This window comes from Sceloporus occidentalis, unplaced genomic scaffold, assembly GCF_023333645.1.
Source record: "Sceloporus occidentalis isolate IW3139 unplaced genomic scaffold, rSceOcc1.0.p SCAF_2, whole genome shotgun sequence".
Classification (NCBI taxonomy): domain Eukaryota; kingdom Metazoa; phylum Chordata; class Lepidosauria; order Squamata; family Phrynosomatidae; genus Sceloporus; species Sceloporus occidentalis.
Window position 1 is genome coordinate 274,312,728 of NW_028316982.1, and position 21,519 is coordinate 274,334,246.

Consider the following 21,519-nt stretch of genomic DNA (forward strand, 5'->3'; position numbering starts at 1 on the left):
CAACCGGCCTGAGCAGCAGACTAGAAGGCTGGGCCCCAGCTAAGCAGAAGGCGGTCCAGAGGGAGCAGCGGGGCCCCTGGCTTGGGGCAAGGCTGGGGCGGAGAGGGCTGGCTCCTCGGGGCCCAAAGGGGAAGACTGCCGCTTGCAGCTCCGTCGCCAGCCTCCTTGGAGCTTCTCTGCGGTCGGAAGAGGGCTGGGCCGCCTCCCAAAGCTGCAGCTCCCAGGATCCCAGGGGCTGCTCAAGCCAGGCCCAGCCGGACCAGGCCCACCGCCAAGGAGGGAGCCCTGCTTCTGGGGGCTTGGTTGCTGCCCATGTGCCCCAGACCTCGGCGGCTGGAGGCGGGAGAAGAGGGCCGGCCCTCCAGGGGCTGAGCCGCCTCCTCGGTCCGGCAAAGAGAGAAGAGGATGCTCTCTGGCCCCGCCCCCTCTCCCTAGACCCCGCCCGGAGCCTTTGGGGGCCTGACGCCGGGGCGGGGCTCCAAGGGGACCACAGGCCCCTCCCCCGGGCAGAGGGACCCCCCAGGCGCCCCGCCCCCTCACCTGCCCAGTGGGCGGGGCCAGTGACTCACCTGTCGCCTACTCCGCCGCTGCTGCTGCTGCTGCTGCTGCTGGTGCTGCTGCGGGGCGTCTCTCCCCGAAGAGGAAGGCCCCTTCTCCTCCTGGCTGCCTCCTCGGGGGCTCCCTGCCTTGGCGCCGCCGGGAGGATGTCTTCCCCTTCCTCCTCTTGCGGCCGCCAGAGCGTGCAGGTGCCGGACGACGCGGACTTCGCCGCCTTCCGGCGGGAGTGCCAGTCCGAGGCCGGCTGGAGCCTGACCCACAGCAAGGCCGGCCTCCTCGTCTGGGTCCAGCACGACGGGCCCGGCCCCGACAAGGGCCCCGGCCCCAACGCCCCGGCCGCGCCCCCCGGCACCCCCCAGGCCCAGGCCCAGGCCCAGGCCGCCCTCCAGCGGATCAAGGTGAGCAGCCCCAATCAGGACTGGCCCGGCTGCCATCAGCCCCAGGGAGGGAGCAAGGGAAGCCATCCGGCCTCCCCTGGGTCCAGGGCTGGGCTCCCAGGTTCAAGAAGGAGGCGGAGAAGGGGGCCCAAATGGGGAAGGGCCTGGAGAAGAGGAGGGGGAGAGGGGAGAGCCCCAGCAGGGCCCTGGCCCAGGCCAAGCCCCTCTTCTTCTCCAAGCCCTCCCTGGAAGAGGAGGCCAGCCAGCCTCTGCTCAGAGGCCTCCAAGGAGGGCTACTCCCCCAAAATCCCCCAGGAAGGAGCCGGAGTCCCTCTCCAGCAGCTGCCAGGGTCAGCAGGCTCCTCCTGAGGTTGAGCTGGAATCAGCTTTCCTGGAGTTGGCATCCATTGCTCCATTGGGTCCTAGTCTCTGGAGCAGCAGAAAACACGCTTGCTCCCTCCTGAATGTGATGCTAGCCCTGGTTAAGTGTCACGGTGAGGAGGAGGAGGAGGGAGCAAACTTGTTTTCTGCTGCTCCAGCGAACAGGATGCAATGGAGCAATGCATGCAAGCTCCAGGAAGAAAATAATCCCCTTCAACATTAGGAGGAACTTCCTGGCAGTGAGCTCTCTCTCCTTCTTTGGGCGTCTCCCAGCAGAGGCTGGATGGCCATCTGTCAGTGGGAGAGTTCCTGCATGGCAGAAGAAGGGGCTTGGCCTGGATCAGGGCCCTTCTGGGGGTCTCTGCCAACTCTAGGAATCTCCTATTCTATGATTTGGGCATTTGGACCACCAGAAGGAAGCCCTCCCTCCTGCATTTGGCCGGAGGTCCTGCTGAGGGTGGGCTGGGGCTCAGAAGGCCCTCCCCTGCCATAGTCCTGGTCAGTCAGTGGGTCAGTCTCTCTGGTGGGATTTCCAAAGGCACAAAACAGGCCCTCCTCAGATGCCCACTTGGCACCAGGGCTGCTTTATGGTACAACCTTTTCCAGGGGATTGGCACAGGTCCTGCCTTGGGCATTATTCTACGTGGCTTTTGTATTGCTTGGCTTCAAGTGATAAATCTTGCATTATGTTTATTTGGGGCTTTTAAAATTATCGTTGTTTATGCTGCCATAGGAGCCTTGGTTCTCGGGGGGGGGGGGAGTATAAATGCTGTATTTAAAATCATCATCATCATCATCCCTTTTTCTGAGTCTGGGAGTCAAGGCTGTATTCAAAATTTAAACCAGCTAAAAGTTACAGGGTACAAAAGCTAAAAGCCTAATTCCGCTGTCAGTAAAATCAAATAGACCATTAAAACCCCCCAGCAAATGTGAACCAGAAAGCCAGTGAAAGAGCCTTTCTTTCTCGGCTGTCAGTTGGGAAAGGCCTCCTTGACAGCCCTGTTTAAATATTGGAAGGGATGGCCTACTGAGGATGGAGCAAGTTTGTTTTCTGCTGCTGCCGAGAAGAGGACACAATGGAGCAATGGTCATAGAATCATGGAGTTGGAAGAGACCCCAAGGGCCACCCAGTCCAACCCCTTGCCATGCAGGAACTCCCAATCCAAGCATCCCTGACAAACGAGAGGAAGAGATGCCACTTAAACATTAGGAGGAACTTCTACATTTGGAAACCATGGAGCCCTCTGAGGAGAGACTGAGGGAACTGCTGGGGATGTTTAGCCTGGAGAAGAGAAGGTTAAGAGGTGATATGATGAGAGCCCTGTTTAAATATTTGAAGGGATGTCATATTGAGGAGGGAGCAAGCTTGTTTTCTGCTGCTCCAGAGAACAGGACGCAATGGAGCAATGGATGCAAGCTCCAGGAAAAGAGATTCCAGCTCAACGTTAGGAAGAACTTCTATCTCTGGAAACCATAAAGCCCTATGAGGAGACGCTTATTGAGCTGGGTATGAAGAGATGGTTAACAGATGAGCAGAACTGAGCAGGACAAAAAAGGGGGGTGAGTGGATGCCCCTCAGGGGTCCCCACTCTATTATTCTGTGTATTCCTGCGTGGCAGAAGGGAGGTTTGACTGGATGGCCCTCAGGGGCCCCTTCCAACTCTAGGGAGTTGTTCTCACTGGCTTATACGCCGGGTTACCAATCGAATCCAAGGTATGGCGTTCCTATTGGAAACCAAATTAACTCTAGAACAGTTCTAGAGTAACCCGCAATCATAGCACCTCTTAACCTTCTTTTCTCCAGGCTAAACATCCCCGGTGCTCTAAGTCATTCCTCGTAGGGCTTCATGGTTTCCAGACCCTTCACCATTTAGTGGCCCTCCTTTGGACACATGGCTCCACTTTCTCAATGTCCTTTTTGAATTGTTTTGCCCAGAACTGGACACAGGATTATCTCCATCTGGGGCCTGACCAAAGCAGAATAGAGTGGCACTGTTACTTCCCTTGATCTAGATGCTATACTTCTATTGATGCAGCCTAAAATCGCATTGGCCTTGTTTGCTGACGCATCACATTAGACACTATACGCCATAAAATCCAAGATAAAAAACAAAACAATTATTATAAACCTAAGTGTGATAAAACCCAAGTTCATTGAGATAAAAAGGGCCACGCACAATAATGACAGCTTAAAAAGAAAACCAGCAGCCAAGAGGGAAACAATGGAGCTTTCCAGAAGCACAAACTGGCTCCTCAATTGCCTGGGGAAATAAGTCGCCATGCGGCGCAAGGAAGTGCCAGGTCAGTCTCTGCAGGGAGGGCGTTCCAAAGGCCGGGTGCCACCCCCAAAAGAGTCCTTCTTGTTCCAGGTCACTCACCCAGCCCCCCCCCCCCCGCCCCATTTTTGGGAAAGAGGGCACTGCAGGGAGGGTCATGGTCCTAAGGTCTCTAAGATTCTGGACCTCCAGCTGTTGTTGGAAGCACAGGAGCCCCGGACAGCTGGCAATCCCAACATGACCTTTTGGGGTTAGGGTTAGACCTGTTAGGCTTGGGTCTCCCTGTATTTCTTGATCCCAGCAGTGTGTTTGTGATGGGTTTGTTGCACATGTTTTTAAAGAAATAATATTAAATGATCCAGGTGTAGCTGGAAGCGACTGATGGTTTTCGAAACTGTTTCTGCGCAGAAGGTATTTTAATGCGTTTGTTCCAGACAATTAATTCATCTGCTGAAGCCAGAAGTCCAGGGGCATTTTTGCGATTGTAGATGATAACGGAGCATCTTTCTACCTTTAAAAACCTGGCTCTTTCCAACTTTCTCCTTGAGAAAAAGATTTTGTTTTTTGTGTATTAGTGTATTATTTTATTATTTTAGCATTTTGTTTGCAGAACTCTTCCTCTGCACCGTCTCTCAGATGAGTCTGTTTTCTTCATAACGGCTTTCTTCACTCTCCAGCTTTCACACCTTTATAGAGAAATAAATGAATACGGTGACATTGTCCTATTGCTGTGTGTGTCTGTGTGTGTAGCTTTCAGCATCTTGTTGTTGTTGCTGTTGTGTGGCTTCAAGCCATTGTTGACTTATGGCATCCGGCATCAGCATCTTGTAACGTACCCTTCAAGTTTGGACTAATACCCAAAGTAGGTTTAAGCACCCCATTGACCCAGAAAGTACCAGTGGCTTTGGAGCAGCACAGCAGACAAGCCTTCAACAAGGGCAGCTTGTGTCCAGCCTGGCATTTCGGTGTGGATGACCTTTGCAGCGGCGGTGCTGCGAATCTCCACTCCTCAGAGTCGCAACCCTTTAAAGCAACAACCGAGGCACCCATTTTGCCACCAGAGAGAGGTGGCAGGAACCGTGTGAGCCTTTGGGAACCCATTTCTGTGTGTCCTTTGCAGTCAAGGGAAGGCTGCGTTTGCTGCTGATGGGAGAAGAAGCAGGCGGCCTCCTTTTTGCAAAGTGAGAACACTGCGCAGCATCTTTAGGTTTTATTTCGTTTACACTTTTTTAGAGTTGCAAAGCTTTCTGTTCTCTGGGGGGAAACAGCGTTTCCTCTCATTTAAGTGGAGTAAATGAAAGCCTTCCTTGCTCTGGCTTGGAGGGATTCGCACTCAAAGGCGACTCAGGAGGGGGCCTGGGAGCTGTCATCTATTCTCTCTCTCTCTCCCTTTCCTTTTTTAATAGAAGGAACTGTGGCACCTGCTTTCCAAGGCCTAATTCCAGTATATGTCAAAGCAAAGCAGAGAAAAAGATCTTGTTCAATAGATCCTCCGCAGCCAGGAGGACTCCTGGGGAGAGGAGAGGCAGAGGGATGCTGCTTCTCCGCATGCCCTTCCTTCTGCTGCTTTGGAAAGTTCTTTTGCAGGACTACAACTCCCAGAATCCCCAGCCATGCTGGCTCCAAAGGTTTTGAGAGCTGCAGTTTGAAAAAACAACTTTTCCTAAGCTTTAATGGAAGGACCTCCACCAGTTCTGCCACCTCTTTCTCATTCTGCCTCTGGGAGAGACAAAGCCAGCGTGGCCTAGTGCTTTGGGCATTGGACTAGGGCCCTGGGAGACCTGGGTTCGAGTGCCTGCTCTGCCAAGTAATCTGCTTTATCTGGGTGGTAAGTCACACTCTCTCAGCCTCAGAGGGTTGCAAAGGCAAACCCCTCTGAACAAACCCTCCTCTGGAGGTTTTCAAACCGAGGTTGGATGGCCCTCTGTCCCATGGACTGCTTGGATTGTGAGTTCCTGCATGGCAGAAGAAAGGGGTTGAATTGGAGGGCCCTCCTTGGGGTCTCTACTGATTCCGTGGTTCTATGAAATCTTGCCAAGAAAACCCCACTGATTGCCTTAAGCTTTAAGCAGGTCTCCATAAGTCAAAAATGGCTTGGATGCACAACAACCACAACTCTGAGATAGCAGCCACTGTCTTTGTAGAATTGTGTTGATGTTGCCTGGTGTCCGAAGCTGGTCAGTCTTGGGGGTCATCCGTGGCTCTGGAGACTCTGGGCCAAAACCTGAGACCTCTGGACAATGGTCCCAGTGATGTCTTCATGCTTTGTGCATTATGCACCAGCTACAGTTATCGTTCAGACATGGAAACAGCAACACAAAAATAACTTCCCCATGGCTCTGACATTTCCTACCACTGGAAGAACTGGAAATGCTGAAGATTTGAACCCAGAATTGTCTGCAGGCAAAGCAGGTGCCTTGCCTTTCTTTTCCTTTCCCCTTTACAGTGCTTTTGTCTTGATCTAAACAAAGAGCTCTGTCTAATGGCAAAGCTTGCATGGTTCCCCCGAACAGTGGATGCTCTAGGGACAGTTTTACAAACTTTTCACTCAGTGGCAGCCACATTGTTTTTTAAAATTAGCTTCTTTCCCCAACCCCCCCCCATCATCCCCTCCCCCCAAATCCTTAAAGTGGGGGCTCTGAAGAAACCTTGCCAAGGAAAGCCCATGAGAGGTTCACCTGAGGGTTGCATAACAGTTGGGAATGACTTGAAGGCACACAAAAGCAAGAGCGCACACTCAGAAAATGGGTCTTGGAGGAGAAGGAGGAAAAGGAGGCCTGGGCTCTGCAGCCGGTCAGACCAGTTCTCCTTCCCTGGACGCTTCCTCTTTGCCAAACCATTTGTTCCGCCTGCCGCTGTTTGAGATACTTACGGGTCCCATAAAAAGACAGGAAGGCCTTCTTCCTTCTTGCACCTGCGTCTTCCTTGCTCTCTGGCTCGGCATTAATGGCAAGGTTGGCTTGTCTTGGTTTGCGACGCTTCATTCTGCAACTATTTATTCCTTTCTTTACTGAATTTATAACCTTCCTTTCTCCTCAGATGGGATCCAAGGTGGCTTTCATTAAAAACAAGCTAAAGTGGCAGAGTCTCCTTCTTTGGAGGCCTTTCAACAGAGGTTTGATGGCCATCTGTCAGAATAGGGTTGGACTGGGTGGCCCTTTGGGGGATCTCTCCCAACTCTGTGATATTATTTATTTATTTATTTAATGTATGTCTTTATATCCCACCCTTCTTCCAAACGATCCAAAAAGACTTGATTCTGCCATTTTATATAAGGGGCACCATTTTACTATGCCATTGTATATAGTGGGGCTTGAGCATCCACAGATTTCGGTCTCCATGAGTAACAATTAAACGTGATTAGATTAAAAATACAGCATGCAACCACACACTTGCATACACACATGTTGCGTAATTGAATCTCAGAGCCCTGCCTGAAGGAGAAAGCTCTCCATCTTCTGGCATTGGGAGGCCAAGGAAGGGGCCAGTGGCCATCTTCCAGTGGCAGGGAGTCCCACAGACGGGGAGCAGCAACCCAAAGGCACCTGTGAAGCCCTCCACCCCAGATCCCCTTATTTTTAACTTATGTATTTGGATTATGTCCTGCTTTTCTCCAAGTGGGATCCACATTAAAACTGGAGCTGGTTCATGTGACAAATAGCATCCTCTGTTGTCCTTTTTGGGAAGCTCTTCTTCTTCTTTGCTTCTGTGCCATTCACCTGCAGCCCAGGTGAGGGACCCTGGCTCCAAGGGGCCAAATTGGGGCCCTGGAGCTTCCCCAGAGGGTCCCATCCTTTCCTCCTTGGTCCCAAAGGGGGGGGGGGTCTTACCTGCCCCACTCCATTCTAAAAGTTTCAAATAAAGGTAGGAAGAGTTGGCAGCATAAAAGATCTGCAGATGTTTTCAGTCCTGCTGCCTCCTGATTTTTGGCCCCATCCAAAGGGGCGAATGGGGCCCCTGAGAAAGTGGATTGGGCCCTTCAGCCGGAGCTGGGTTTCCACAATGGAGTCTCCATCTTTAAGCAGAGGTTGGGTGGCCATCTTTGAGAAGGTGATAAGACAGCCCTGTTTAAGTATTGGAGGGGTGTCACATTGAGGATGGAGCAAGCTTGTTTTCTGCTGCTCCAGAAAATAAGAGACAATGGAGCACTGGATGCAAGCTCCAGGAAAAGAGATTGCACTTCAACACTAGGAGGACCTTCCTGAGAGTAAGGGCTGTTCAACAGTGGATCACACTCCTTCCTCAGTGGAGATTGTGGTGAAGTCTCCTTCCCTGGAGGTCTTTAAACAGAGGTTGGATGGCCATCTGTCAATGCTGTGATTGAGTGTTCCTGCATGGCAGAATGAAGGGGTTGAACTGGATGGCCCTTTTTGGGGTCTCTTCCAACTCTAGGATTCTCTGATTCTAGGAGCCCTCTGGTTGTGTCTTCCTGCCTGGCAGATTGAGGTTGGACTGGATGTCCCTTGGATGTCCCTTCCAGCTCTAAGACTCCATGAGTCCCATATTTCTGAATGTCTTCTGCCAGGTTCAGCCATCCTCAGCAGTCCAGCCATTTGGGTTTAGCAAAGATGTTATCCTCCAGGCTTTCCTCTGCTTCATCCATGGTCTGGGAAAGGGGCTGTGAACTTCAAGTTTGGGCGGGTGATGCAAGAAGAATATTGGAAGACAGGAAGGTGGAAAGACAGTCTATAGGAAAGCCCACCCCTCCAAGTAAATGACTGCCAAGCCCAAGTTTTCAGAAGCTGGAGGGCTCAATGGAGGATGGAGTGGCAAACGAAGCATTGGGGCGGATGAATGGCTGTACCTGTGTTGGGAGAAAGGAAGGATGTAAGAAAATAAAATAGTAGTAATAATAATAATAATTATTATTATTATTATAATTCTCCCCCCCCCCAATTCCCTCTCTCAGCGTAGTCTTAGAATGGCATGGAGTGCAGTTGTCTGAATATTGTAATTGCTTTGGCAAACAAACAGCTCTGGAGACAGACGATCGCTCGGATCATCTGGGTATTAAATGGCATGTTTTGAACAGGAGACCCAGCAGGCTGGTTAATGTTTAAACAACCATCCTGGTCTGCTTCCCAACAAGAGCCGTTGCGTCCAGAAACGTAGACGGTGGCTGGCTGGCAGCCTGGCATTTGCTCAGTCTGCAAAGAGGGATGATTCATATCTTTCTGTGGGCTGGACAAGGAGAGACTGTTAGGTGGGTTTGTCATTGGCTGACTGGCTGAATTCAAAGGGTGCTCAGCAATGGCTCCTCTTCTTCTTCCTCCTGGAGAGAAGTGACCAGAGGGGTGTCCGGTGGGGCTCTGTCCTGGGCCCAGGGCTATTCAACATCTTTATCAATGACCTGGATGACACAATTGGGAGCATTCTTATCAAATTTGCAGATGACACCAAATTAGGAGGAATAGCTAATACTCCAGAGGACAGGATCAACATTCAAAATGACCTGAATAGCTAGGCCAAAGCTAACAAAATGAAATTCAATACGGAAAAATGTAAGGTACTGCACTGGGGGGGGGGGGGGGGGGACAAAATGCATAGATACAGGATGGGTAACACCTGCCTGAATGAAACTACATGTGAAAGGGATCTAGGAGTCCAAATAGATCATAGGTTGAACATGAGTCAACAGTGCGATGCAGCAGCTAAAAAGGCCAATGTGATTTTAGGCTGCATCAATAGAAGTATAGTGTCTCTAGATCAAGAGAAGTAACAGTGCCACTCTATTCTGCTTTGGTCAGGCGCCACCTGGAATACTGTGTCCATTTCTGGGCACCACAATTCAATTACAAGATGGAGCGTGTCCAGAGGAGGGCATCCCAAAATAGTGAAGGGTCTAGAAGCCATGCCCTTTGAAGAGAGACTTAGGGAGAAGCTGGAGATTTTATTTATTTTTATTGAGCGGCCTGGAGAAGAGAAGGTTAAGAGGTGATATGAGGAGAGCCCTGTTTAAGTATCTGAAGGGATGTCACACTGAGGAGTCACAGGAAAAACCCTGGGACAGAGTTGCACGAAGATTGCCATACACCCAACAACAGCAGCAAATAATAATATTTGCAATCCCATTGGTAGAAATTATGCATTTTAAGAGCTGTAGCACCATCCTGTGGAACCCTGGGATTTGTAGGTTTACAAGGTCTTTAGACTTCTCTGCCAAAGAATGCTGGTGACTCACCAAACTACAGATCCCAGGATTCCATAGGATGGAGCCACGGAAGAGAAAGCGGTTTCATTATTTCTACTGTGTAGATCAGTGGTCCCCAGACTTTTTCCAGCTTCCGTCTCCCCTTCCTTTTGGGCTACAACCCTCGCGCCCCTCTTGCCCCCGCTGCGTATTTCTTGACATGAGGGCTGTTCTTCTGCAGATTCAAAAGAACCAATCTCGGTCACTGCTCCCTTTGCACCTTTGGAGCAGTGATTGTGAAGCCTCTCGACTGTCCTGGCCTTGCAGCAAAAGCTGGTTGGGTCAAGAGGCTTCTCGGTCACTGCTTGACCGGCTGCTTGGTCGCTGCTCCCTTTGCCCCTGGTCACCAGAAGAGCAGCAACTGAGCAGCCAGCTGGCCAGCAACCAAGAGGCCTCTCATCCCTGCTGCCCTTCCAGCAAAGGCCAGGGTGGGCAAGTGGCCTTTTGGCCAACTGCTTGGTTGCTGCTCTCAAGGTGACCAGGTGCAAAGGGACTCTCAATCCTTCTTTGTTGGAACAAAGAAAGTTGCGGCCAGGATATGTGTGTGTTTTGGGGGTTTGCAGAGGCCACTTGCCCTGGGCTGGAGACTGGCGTGGATGGGGAAAAGGAGAGAGATTAACTACATGAACTGCTCTGTGGCGAAGGACTATTTCCAAGAACTGACCCCAAAGCTTAAGCAAGGTCCCAATTTTGAATGGTCCTTTATTTTGCCTATGCTTCTCCCCTGCTGCCACATGGGCTAAATCCTTGCTCCAGTTAACCTGACCGTCCCAAAACGGTGCTGCTCTGAGCAAGAGAGATGATGCCTTGCAAGTTTCCCCACTGCCACTACTACTAGTAGTAGTAACAGCTTAAGATGTGGCTTAAAGGAGTGAGCTCTCATGGGCAGGCAAAGACCACATGAAGCAGTGAGGCTCTGCAGTGGTCTTAAGGGACCCTGAAAAGAAGTTTAGTGCAACCCTCATCCCGCTATAACTCTAAAGGATGATGGTTCTCCTTGTCTCTCTTCCACACCAAGACTTTGACTGAAAGCCCCCCTCGCTGACCCCCGGTGTAAATGCACCCACAGATGATGTTGGTGCATCTACATGGCATGGGCTTGGACTAGGACAGGTGGCAACTCTCCCAGGACCCTTTCCAGCTCCCCATTTCCATGATCTTGTGCCACGTCTTCCATTGGACAAACGGAGGAAACTGGAGAGGCCTCCTCTCTTCATGGCTGCCTTCAAGGCGTGATAAAGATGTTCTTGAACCTTCCTTGTAATTTCTTCCCTGTTCTTTGCTTTCAAGCAAAGCCTCTCGCTTGACCTGTTTTTCTGGACTCTGCAGATGGTTGGAGTGCTGGCAGTGGCACCGCAGGCGGCGCATGGGATGGAGGGGAACTCCCTTCCAAGTCTACCCACCTTGTGAAAAATTGTGGCTGAGATCTTGCACAGCAGAGCTTAGCGCAACAGTTGCGTCAGTGGAGCTGTTCTACATCTTTCCACGCCGTTTGGTGGCTGGCAGAGAGCAGAGCAAGGAGCCTATGGCTCTGTGGCCATGCGCTGACTGGTCATGTCGCTCATTAGGATTGCCATAAGTCAGGAATTGCTTGAAGTCACACGACAACAAGGCCAACCCAGCTTGCCACTTGTTATATGAACTGGATGGCGGCTTCTGGCCAGGCTGGTCTGGATGGTGGGAAGCAGCATAAATCCACAGGTGGCTATGATGGCTTTGGGCAATTTGGGGGCAAATGGAGGTGGGGGATTCTGCAAAGCCATAAATGAGGGCATTGCCAGGTGCTTCTACATTCCCCCCTGCCCTCCAGCAGCCACTGAATGGACATGGGGGGGGGGTTACATTGGCTAAATGAGGACCCTGAGTGCACATGTGCATGTGTGGTATGGGTGGGAGGGCGAGAATACTAACCCCTGCAATGACCCCAGAGAGGGATGCCCACTTGGACGGTGGGTATATAGGTCCATTTATGTCACCAACTGGATGCCAGTATGGGCGAACCGTGGCTTCTCCCCAGTGCAGCACATCCAGGGCCCAGGAAAAGACCCAGAAAGGAATGCAAGCAAGGGCAGGAAAACGTTATAGGTGACGCTACAGTGACCCATTCTCAGTTTGGGCATGATCCGCTGGGAAGTTCCTCCCAAGGAAGCTTCATCAAAACAAATGGGATGTGTGTGCTTTTTGCCCTATTTTACTGATCATGTTGAGAGGCTGGAATATTAACTGGCTAACTTGAATATTTATATCCTGCCCTATATCTGAGGGTCTCTGGGTGGAATATAGTTGAATAATGTCAGAAACGTTTAAAACAATGGGAATATTTGTGGAAGACCAGAACCTTAATTAAACCACTTAGCAATCTGAACAAGGCAATTTAAAACCACTTAAAACAGTTTAAAATAATTCATTCAAACCAGCTAATAATAAGCTGGATGGCCACCTGTTGCAGGGGCTGCTTTGATGGAGAGTTCCTGCATGGCAGAAGAAGGAGGAGTCTGGGCTGGATCAGGGCCCTTCCTGGGGTCTCTTCCATCTCTAGGGTTCTGTGATTCTAAAGTTTGAAAGACATATGGGTTGAGTCTCCCTTATCTGAAATGCTTGGGACCAGAAGTGTTTGGACTACAGATTCTTTTGGATTTTGGAATACCCATATTTCCAGCATGGCTCAAGGATTTGAGTGTTAGACTGTGATTTTGGACTCGAGTTTAATTCCCAGTTTGGCCACAAAACGCACTGGTTAATCTTGGGCCAGTCACACTCTCTCAGCCTCAAGGGAAGGCCATGGAAACCTCCTCCGAACTAATATTGCCAAGAAAACCCTGCAATAGCTCCACCTTAGAGTTGCTGTAAATTGGAAGCAACCTGAAGACACAACACAACAACACAACAAGTATTTTATAAATACATTAGATAATAATATTATATAATATAATGATATGTACATGATGGGCAATCGTAGAGATGGGATCCAAATCTAAACGTAACATTCATTTATGTTTTGTACACAACTTATACTCTTAGCCTGAAGGCAATTTTATATAGCATTTTTTAATAATTTTGTGCATGAAACAAAGTTTGCATACATTGAAATATCATAAATGGAAGGTGTCACTCTCTCAGCCGCCCAGGGGAAAAAGTTTTAGTTTTGGGGTTATTTTGGATTTTGGGATTCTGAATAAGGAAGACTCAACACAGGGCCCAAGGAGAGATCGCAGTGGAGCACACTTACTTACACACAGGACACACTTCTTAAGAGGTGTGCTTCATTGCCACCTCTCCTCTGGAGGAGCAAAATGTGACCGATGGTCCTTGGACAAATGCCCAGAGGATTATAGAAGAGGCGGCTGGCCAGGCGCATGGGCTCCATCCCAGGGCTTCTGAGCATGGGAGGACGGAGGTCAGCCTGGCTGGCTGCAAGGAACATGGCATACGTGGCGCTGTCCGGCTCTGTCCAGACCACCGTCTGCACTTGGGGGCCTGGCTCCCTTCTTACCCACAGCGCAGCCTTCCTCCCTTTGACGTGGTCCCATTGGTGGCCATCCTTCGTTAAAACCCAGAGCAGTAATTACAGGGGACTGGCTAGGAACGGTTGAGATCAGCTTTTGCAAACATTCCCTTTTGGGATTACAGATTCACAACTGGCCATTTTAGATGCAGGATTCTGGGATGGATAGGGCTTTGGGTCTTTTTGAAGTAATGCGCTGGTTCTGATGCATGCATGTTTCCTGATTGGTTTTTGCAAAACATTGCCCTTTTGGATTCCAAGCTCCAGAAATGGAGTTGAAGGTTTTTATGGCTGGCATCCATAGATTTTTGTGGGTCTTTTGGGGTTATGTGGCTCTTCTAGAACATGGCCACATAGCCTGAAAAAACCAGGCAGGGGATTCTGGGATTTGGAGTTTAGGAAAGGTGATGTTCTCATCCTGATGCTGCTGCTGGATGCTTCCGTTTGCATCGCTAGAGACATGAAGGCCTGGGGGAGAAACACCGGGGAAACTTTCCCCCCTTGAATCATACTAAAATAAAACATTCCATAATTTATTTTCTTCCTTTTAAAAGATTTTTTGTTCTGGGTTTGTTTTTCTGATTTTTTCCAGGCCTTCACATCTCTGAGCATGAGAAGCAAAACTTGGAAAAGTTACTTTTAAAATGAATTCAATACTTTCAAGTTAATTAACTTTCTTGTATTGTTGGGTTTTTAGGAATTAACTGCTATAGGCTTTTAAGGCTGTGCTGTCTTATTGGTCCCTTCAACATTCTGTTAATCAATTTTGAAAGGGTTTAATTCTCTATAGATGGTTTAATTACTCTTTAGAGTAACATATATGTGTGTATGTGCACACAGTGGACCCTTAGTATCTGCTGGGACCCTCCGCGGATCCCAAATATCTGTGCATGCTCAAGCCCCACTGGCCTAGCAAAATGGTGCCCCCCCCCCCCCAAGCTGTAGATGGTTGAATCTGTGTTTGCAGGATCCATGGACACAGAATCGTGGCTGTGCAATCTATGGACATGGAGGGGCAACTTTGTTGTGTGTATGTGGACACAGACGTCCATACAATGAACATGGGATCCAAGTGCTACAACCGTGCAAATGCGAAAGAAACTGTCACTCTCCTGACACTCAGCCACTTCTGCAGATTAAGATTAAGGTCAAGGGGAGCACCAGACTAAGGCAAGCATTTTAGGAGACAGGTTGAAGTCCAGCCAATATTTGCATTGAAGTGACAATCTTGGATGTATTCTGCTTTGGTACCAAGCTCTTGTTCACTCTTGGAGGAATTGGAGGCTGGCAAATTGGGTGTATTTTATTGATGCGTCTACATCCTGTAAGAACATCCTTCATGTTAGCAGAGTCAATATTGGCTCATGGCTGCTCAAGGGGCAGTGCAAGTGCCTTCCTGGATCCCCAGCAGGAAGCTTCCTTTGCCTGCCATTGCCTCCTCTTCCTTGCCCCTTCCCATCGAATGCCTTGCGGGGGGGGGGGGGGCAGGGAAGCTTTGGACTACAACTCCCATCATGTCCGGATGCAGGGGAGCCTGGGTGTTGTTGTCCCAGACAGGGATGCTCTCCAGCTCAGGCTCTTGTGGTTCAGAAGGAACTGCCTCTGTCAATCAATCAATCACTTTATGTATAGCCTGCCCTTTCAAGGAGGAGGTGTCATGAAACTCTTTGCAGAATTAAAGCCATTTAAAACATAAAGAACTTAGAATAAAAACTAGACATCTGGGTAAAAGAGAAGTCCTTGCATGTGAACGGTGGGCCCTTCAGCATCCATTGGGGTTTGGTCCCAGCACTGCCATGGAAAGGAAAATCTGTAGATGCCCAAGTCCCATTAAATACAGTGGGCTTGTAAAATCGCATCCCTTATATAAAAGTGTCAGAATCTAAGGTTTGCTTTTGGGAATTTTGTTCTGAATATTTTCAAGCCCTGGATAGTGGAATCCATGGGCTCAGGATCTGTGGATACGGAGGGCCGACCGTAAAGCATCCAGCCTCCCAATGCCTGCGGAAGAAGAACAGGAATCCCAGAGCGGCCCCAAAGAAAGCCCAAAAGTGTCCAGGGAACTGGTGGAGCCGGAGTAAGGGCCCCTGTGAGGACCTAAGAGGGCAAGCCAGTTTCGGGAGACAAAGTGCCCTTTTCCAGAACTGGATCAAGGATTCCCTTGGTGTTGGAAAGGGACACACATGGCTGCGAGAGCATAAGCTTTATGGGTGGTAAATTATGCAGCAAATGTCACATATAGCAATACAGTAGCATTTCTATACTGCTTATGAGTGCGCTTAGAAGCACAGAATCATAGAGATGTCAAGGACCACCCAGTCTGCCATGCAGGAACTCACAATCAAAGCATCTGTCTATTTCCCTTCCAAAATGGTGGCCAAAGGTGGTCTAAAGGAGCAGAAATGGAAGGAAAAGGCTACCCTTTGGTCACTGGGTTTGCCTTTCCATCCCTTTGGGGACAAGGGGAGACCCCTGGACTCTGGACATTTGACCATCTCTGTTCTGGAGCTGGAGGAGCCCCACTTTTGGGAGGATGATAGATTACATATTCCGGCACGGCAGAAGGGGCTTGGACTGGGTGGCCCTTGGAGGTCTCTTTACGCTCTAGGAATCTATGGCTAGACCCCAGGGATGCATCTACAGCGCAGAAATAATAATAATAATAATAATAATAATAATAATAATATGTTCTGCATAATAGTTTTTTGTGGGTTTTTCTGGCTATGTAGCCATGTTCTAGAAGAGTTTCTTCAGTGAAACATCTGGAAGAAACTCTTCTAGAACATGGCCAGATAGCCTGAAAAACCCGCAAAAAACTATGGATGCTGGCCATGAAAGCCTTTGACTTCATGTTCTGCATAGTGTTTATAATCAAAGCATCCCCATTGACAGATGGCCACCCAGCCTCTGCTTAAAGACCTCCAAGGAAGAAGACTCCATTACTCTCCATTGAGGAAAGAGTGCGTTCTGCTGTCGGACAGCCCTTACTCTCAGGAGGTTCCTCCTAATGTTGAGCTGGAATCTCTTTTCCTGGAGCTTTCATCTATTGCTCTGTGTCCTAGTCTCTGGAGCAGCAGAAAACAAGCTTGCTCCATCCTCAGTATCTGACACCCCTTCCAATATTTAAACAGGGCTATCATGCCCTCTTGTCAGATAACGTGGCCCATTCCAAGGAGCGCTGCTTTTTGCATTAATGCCCTTGTCAGTTTCACAGTCCGTTCCTTGTGTTCTTACTGTTATTGGAACCACAACTGTTTTCTTTCTTTTCCATACCTCTGGGAAAAGGAAAGAAATGTGTCTCTGGCGGTGAGAGATGCTTTGGCAGCAATTCCAAACAAACTGATAAAACATCTGGTTGACGTTGGCAGAGATGGGATCGCAGCCGCGCAGTTATGAAACAATAATAATAATAGTTTTTATGTCTATCTTCCCGCCTTTCCCAATGGATCGAAGCGGGATCACAACAAGGTTAAAATTACAATTACAGTATTGCAGCATTAGTTACTGCACCATTAAAACCACAGTATAAAATAAAAGCATAAAAACCTAAAAACTTTAACATCAATCAATCAATCGCAGGGTCAGCTGTTCTTGTTCCATCCTAGTGGTCTTCATAGGAGGTCAGGAGGATATGCGCTGCGGAAGAGCTGTCTTTACCACCTTCTTGAAGGTTTCTAAGGATGAAACAAGGCGGGTCTCCTTTGGGAGTCCGTTCCAAAGTCTGGGGGCAGCTATGCTGAATGCCTTCAGGGAAATAGGAACATGTTGGGATGCTGGTATCTCCAACAGGTTCTTCCCACTTGTTCTGAGAATGCGGGACGGATTGTATAGGGAGATGTGTTCCCATAAGTAGCCCTGACCCAAGCCACGTAGGGCTTTAAAGGTGATAACCAACACTTTGTACTGCGCCCGGAAGCTAATTGGCAGCCAGTGTAGATCTTTAAAGATAGGTGTTATATGGTCAAGTCTCAAAGAGCTAGTGACCAACCTGGCTGCCCCATTTTGCACTAGTTGGAGCTTCCGAACTTGATACAAGGGTAGTCCCATGTAGAGCGCATTGCAGAAGTCGAGACGGGAGATTACCAGAGCAAGTACTACAGCTTCCAGGTCCTTTTGGTTGAGGTAGGGTCGCAGTTGGCGTATCAACCGAAGTTGGTACCAAGCACTTCTGGCCGTCACATCCACTTGAGAAAACAGACTCTGTTTGGAATGGGCCACATTGTTGTTGTTCTTGTTAACTGCCACCATTAAATTGACTTCAACGTTTGCTAACTGTGTGAATGACAGGCCCCAAGTCACCCTTTCGGACCCAAGGTGGCCGCCATGGTGGCTTCCCTGATGGACTCCCTCCACCTCTTGTCCTCCTTCCCGTGGCCTTATCAAGCATCATGTGCCCAAAGTACAATAGTCTCAGTTTAGGCATCTTGGCTCCCAGGGAGAGTTCTGGCCTGGTTTTCTCCAGGAGCCATTTATTTATTTTGCAGTCCATGGTATTCTCAGAAATCTCCTTTCATCTCAAGGGAGTCGATTTTCTTTCTTATTAGCTTTCTTCACTGTCCAGCTTTCACAACATAACCATACACGTTTCCAATAGGAATTGGGAATGCGGTGGGAAGTTAGGTTGGACAATCCTATATCCAGTTATGTGTCTTGACGCTTCAGGATCTCATGTAGCTCTTTCAAAGCTGCCCTTCCAAGTCCTCATTTTCATCTGATTCCTCTGCTCTGAGGACTGAGCTGATCGCAACCTCTTTCATTGCTATTACTGTTACTATCTCTTCTTTTCCCCAGTTTGAGACTCAAAGTGGCTTACAGCAGATTGAAAAATTCATAGTTAAAAATTCACAAAATACAAAAGTTAAAGAGATATTAAAGAACAGAACCTAAACCATTATTAAGCACATATATGTGCATGCGCACGCACACACATAGAATCATAGAAGCATAGAATCATAGAGTTGGAAGAGACCACTAGGGCCATCCAGTCCAACCCCATTCTGCCATGCAGGAAATCCAAATCAAAGCATCCCTGACAGATGGCCATCCAGCCTCTGCTTAAAGACCTCCAAGGAAGGAGACTCTATCACCCTCCGAGGAAGGAGTGTGTTCCACTGTCGAACAGCCCTTACTGTCAGGAAGTTCCTCCTAATGTTCAGGTGGAATCTCTTTTCCTGGAGCTTGCATCCATTGTTGTGGGTCCTGTTCTCTGGAGCAGCAGAAAACAAGCTTGCTCCCTCCTCAATATGACATCCTTTCAAATATTTAAACAGGGCTATCATATCACCTCTTAGCCTTCTCTTCTCCAGGCTAAACATCCCCAGCTCCCTAAGTCGTTCCTCATAGGGCTTCATGGTTTCCAGACCCTTCACCATTTTTGTCGCCCTCCTTTGGACACGCTCCAGTTTCTCAATGTCCTTTCTGAATTGTGGCGCCCAGAACTGGACACAATATTCTAGGTGGGGCCTGACCAGAGCAGAATACAGTGGCACTATTACTTCTCTTGATCTAGACACTATACTTCTATTGATGCAGCCTAAAATTGCATTGGCCTTTTTAGCTGCCGCATCACACTGTTCAGTCATGTTCAACTTGTGGTCTACTTGGATCCTAGATCCCTTTCACACGTAGTTTCATTCAGCCAGGTGTCACCCATCCTATATCTGTGCATTTTATTTTTCCGCCCTAAGTGCAGTACCTGACATTTCTCCGTGTTGAATTTCATTTTGTTAGCTTTGGCCCAGCTTTCTAGTCTATTCAGGTCATTTTGAATCTTGATCCTGTCCTCTGGGGTATTAGCTATTCCTCCTAATTTGGTGTCATCTGCAAATTTGATAAGTATGCTCCCAATTCTGTCATCCAGGTCATTGATAAAGATGTTGAATAGCACTGGGCCCAGGACAGAGCCCTGTGGGACCCCACTGGTCACTTCTCTCCAGGATGAAAAGGAGCCATTGTTGAGCACCCTTTGGGTTCGGCCGGTCAACCAATTACAGATCCATTTAACAGTTCCTTTGTCTAGCCCACATTTTACAAGCTTGTTTGCAAGAATGTCATGGGAAACCTTGTCAAAGGCCTTTCTGAAATCAAGATATACTATATCCACAGCATTCCCTTCATCTACCAAGCTGGTCATTTTATCAAAGAAAGAGATCAGATTTGTCTGGCATGACTTCTTTCTCTGAAACCCATGTTGACTTTTTGTGATTATGGCATTGCTTTCTAGATGTTCACAGACTCTTTGTTTAATTATCTGCTCTAGAATCTTTCCTGGGATTGATCTCAGACTAACTGGACGATAATTGTTGGGATCCTCTTTCTTCCCCTTTTTGAAGATTGGGACAATGTTTGCCCTCCGCCAGTCGGCTGGGATTTCTCCTCTTCTCCAGGAGTTTTCAAAGATTATTGCCAATGGCTCTGATATTACATTTGCCAGTTCTTTTAATATCCCTGGATATCAGCACAGCGATTAGCAATATCCAGCACGTTGCGTAAGATGAGCTTTGTATCGTCACTCTGGAAATGCATTTTGGAATAGAAATGCCTTTGCTTCTCTGAAAAGGGAAAGTAGGGAGGATTGTGGCCTGACCTTTCTGGAAAAGGAGCCCCAGAGACTGGTTTTGGGCACCCACCGAAAAGGCCCCATTTCCCCCAAAAGATGCTCCTGTGAAGGCGATGGGAAGAGAGAAGGCGGCCCTCCTGAAAAGGCCTCAAAATGTCAGGAGTGGGTTTGCGTGGGAGAATGTGTTCCTCCAAGTGACCTGGACCAGAGCCATGTGGGTCTTTCTGGGCCAAGGCCAGAGTTTTATCACCATCTGAAGATGCCTCATTTATTTGTGGATTCTTGGACAGAATCCAAATCATTGATGGTCCAGAGTTCCAGTCAGTGAACCTGGCAGACTGTAAAACCAAGATGGTGATGATGATGATGATGATGATGATGATGATGATGATGATGATGATGGAGGAGATGACCCCCATCCCCTGCATGCACCCATCATGAGTTGTTGTGAAGCTAAAATGCAAGGGGAGAGACACGCATGGCGCCTTGCTGTCCACATAGGAAGCATGAGACACAAATGTGATAAATGATCTGTACTCCTTGAGTGGCTTCAGGGGGAGCAGGTGGGTGTTGCACTCTTGGCTCCCAAGGAGGATATAAATCAAATCAATTGGCACTCACTGTCACATTTTGGCGTAAGTGATGCTTCTTTTGCGCTCCCCTTGGAGAGGATTTCCAGAAAAGGACCGGAAGCTCCCCCTCCCTGCCAAGGCTCCCCTTCCCATAAAGCCCCCCTCGGCCATTCATGAGACCCCCTGAAGAGCCTGCTGCTCCCAGGATGGTTTACACACTTCCAGCCAACATCTGTAGCATTGAGGACCAGAGTCTTCTCTTTGAGAGCTAATTTAGGGGACTCGGGATGCTGAATTTGGGAGCCTTTGGGCCAGTCGCCTGCTGGCTTTGGCACAACAGAACCCCACAAATGGAGGCTCCTTGCTACCTCTTGGTCTTTCTTCTTTTGCAGTCCCATAGCATCTGCCCAGGAGTCTAGATACCCTAAACAGGTACCAGATCCTGCCTGGTCTTGGAAACTAAACAGGGCCAGGCCTTGGATGGGAGACCACCAAGGAAGGCCAGAGAGTGTAGGAGGAAGGAACTGGCAAAAGCACTTCTGAGGATTTCTTGGCTAAGAAAACCCTGTGAAAAATCTATGGGGCCGCCATAAGTTGACAGGTGACTTGAAAGGGCGCATGCAGACGCACAGTGGGGATGCTGAATTTGGGAGCCTTTTGGGCCAATGCGTCTCCTGCTGAGTTTGGGGCACACAATCTCTCCGCTGCCTCTTTGCTTTTGGTCTTTTTTCTTTTACGGCTCTGTAGCATTCTGCCCTGAGCTTTCAGAAAGAAAGGGGTGCTTTTAAAAAGGATCTTTTAAAGTGCAAGAGGAATGGGAAATGGTCCGGCCTCAGCTTTTGAATTCCTTGCCAGCTCCTGCTGCGTAGATGTCTAGGCCAAGAGGCGGTTTCTCCAGCTCTTCCCGTTTGCTGTGAGGCGAGACACAGTTACCTGCGCAGGAGTCGGGCGGAGATGCCAACGCTTCCTCTCCAGAGCGTAAAAATAGCAGCCAAGTGTGGCACGATCCGTCCTTCTTCCCAAGATGAAGGCTTCCTGGAAAACCCTGAAGCCGTCCATCAGAACAGCTCCTCTTTCCGCTTTGCAAGGTTGCTTCCCTTC

The 21,519-nt window shown here is 48.9% G+C and overlaps 1 protein-coding gene across 2 annotated transcripts in view; it reads left to right on the forward strand.

The window, feature by feature from the left end:
• Positions 1–634: 634 nt before the first annotated feature.
• Positions 635–21,519, forward strand: part of LOC149320259 (START domain-containing protein 10-like) — a 56,271-nt gene continuing 35,386 nt past the window's right edge. Inside the window, exon 1 of one of the 2 annotated variants that reach the window (XM_089513218.1) lies at positions 635–956. In XM_089513218.1, coding sequence (XP_089369344.1) covers positions 705–956 — 252 coding nt within the window. In that variant the 5' untranslated portion in view covers positions 635–704. The remainder of the gene's footprint in view (positions 957–21,519) is intronic. The other variant, XM_089513217.1, reaches the window with a different exon arrangement.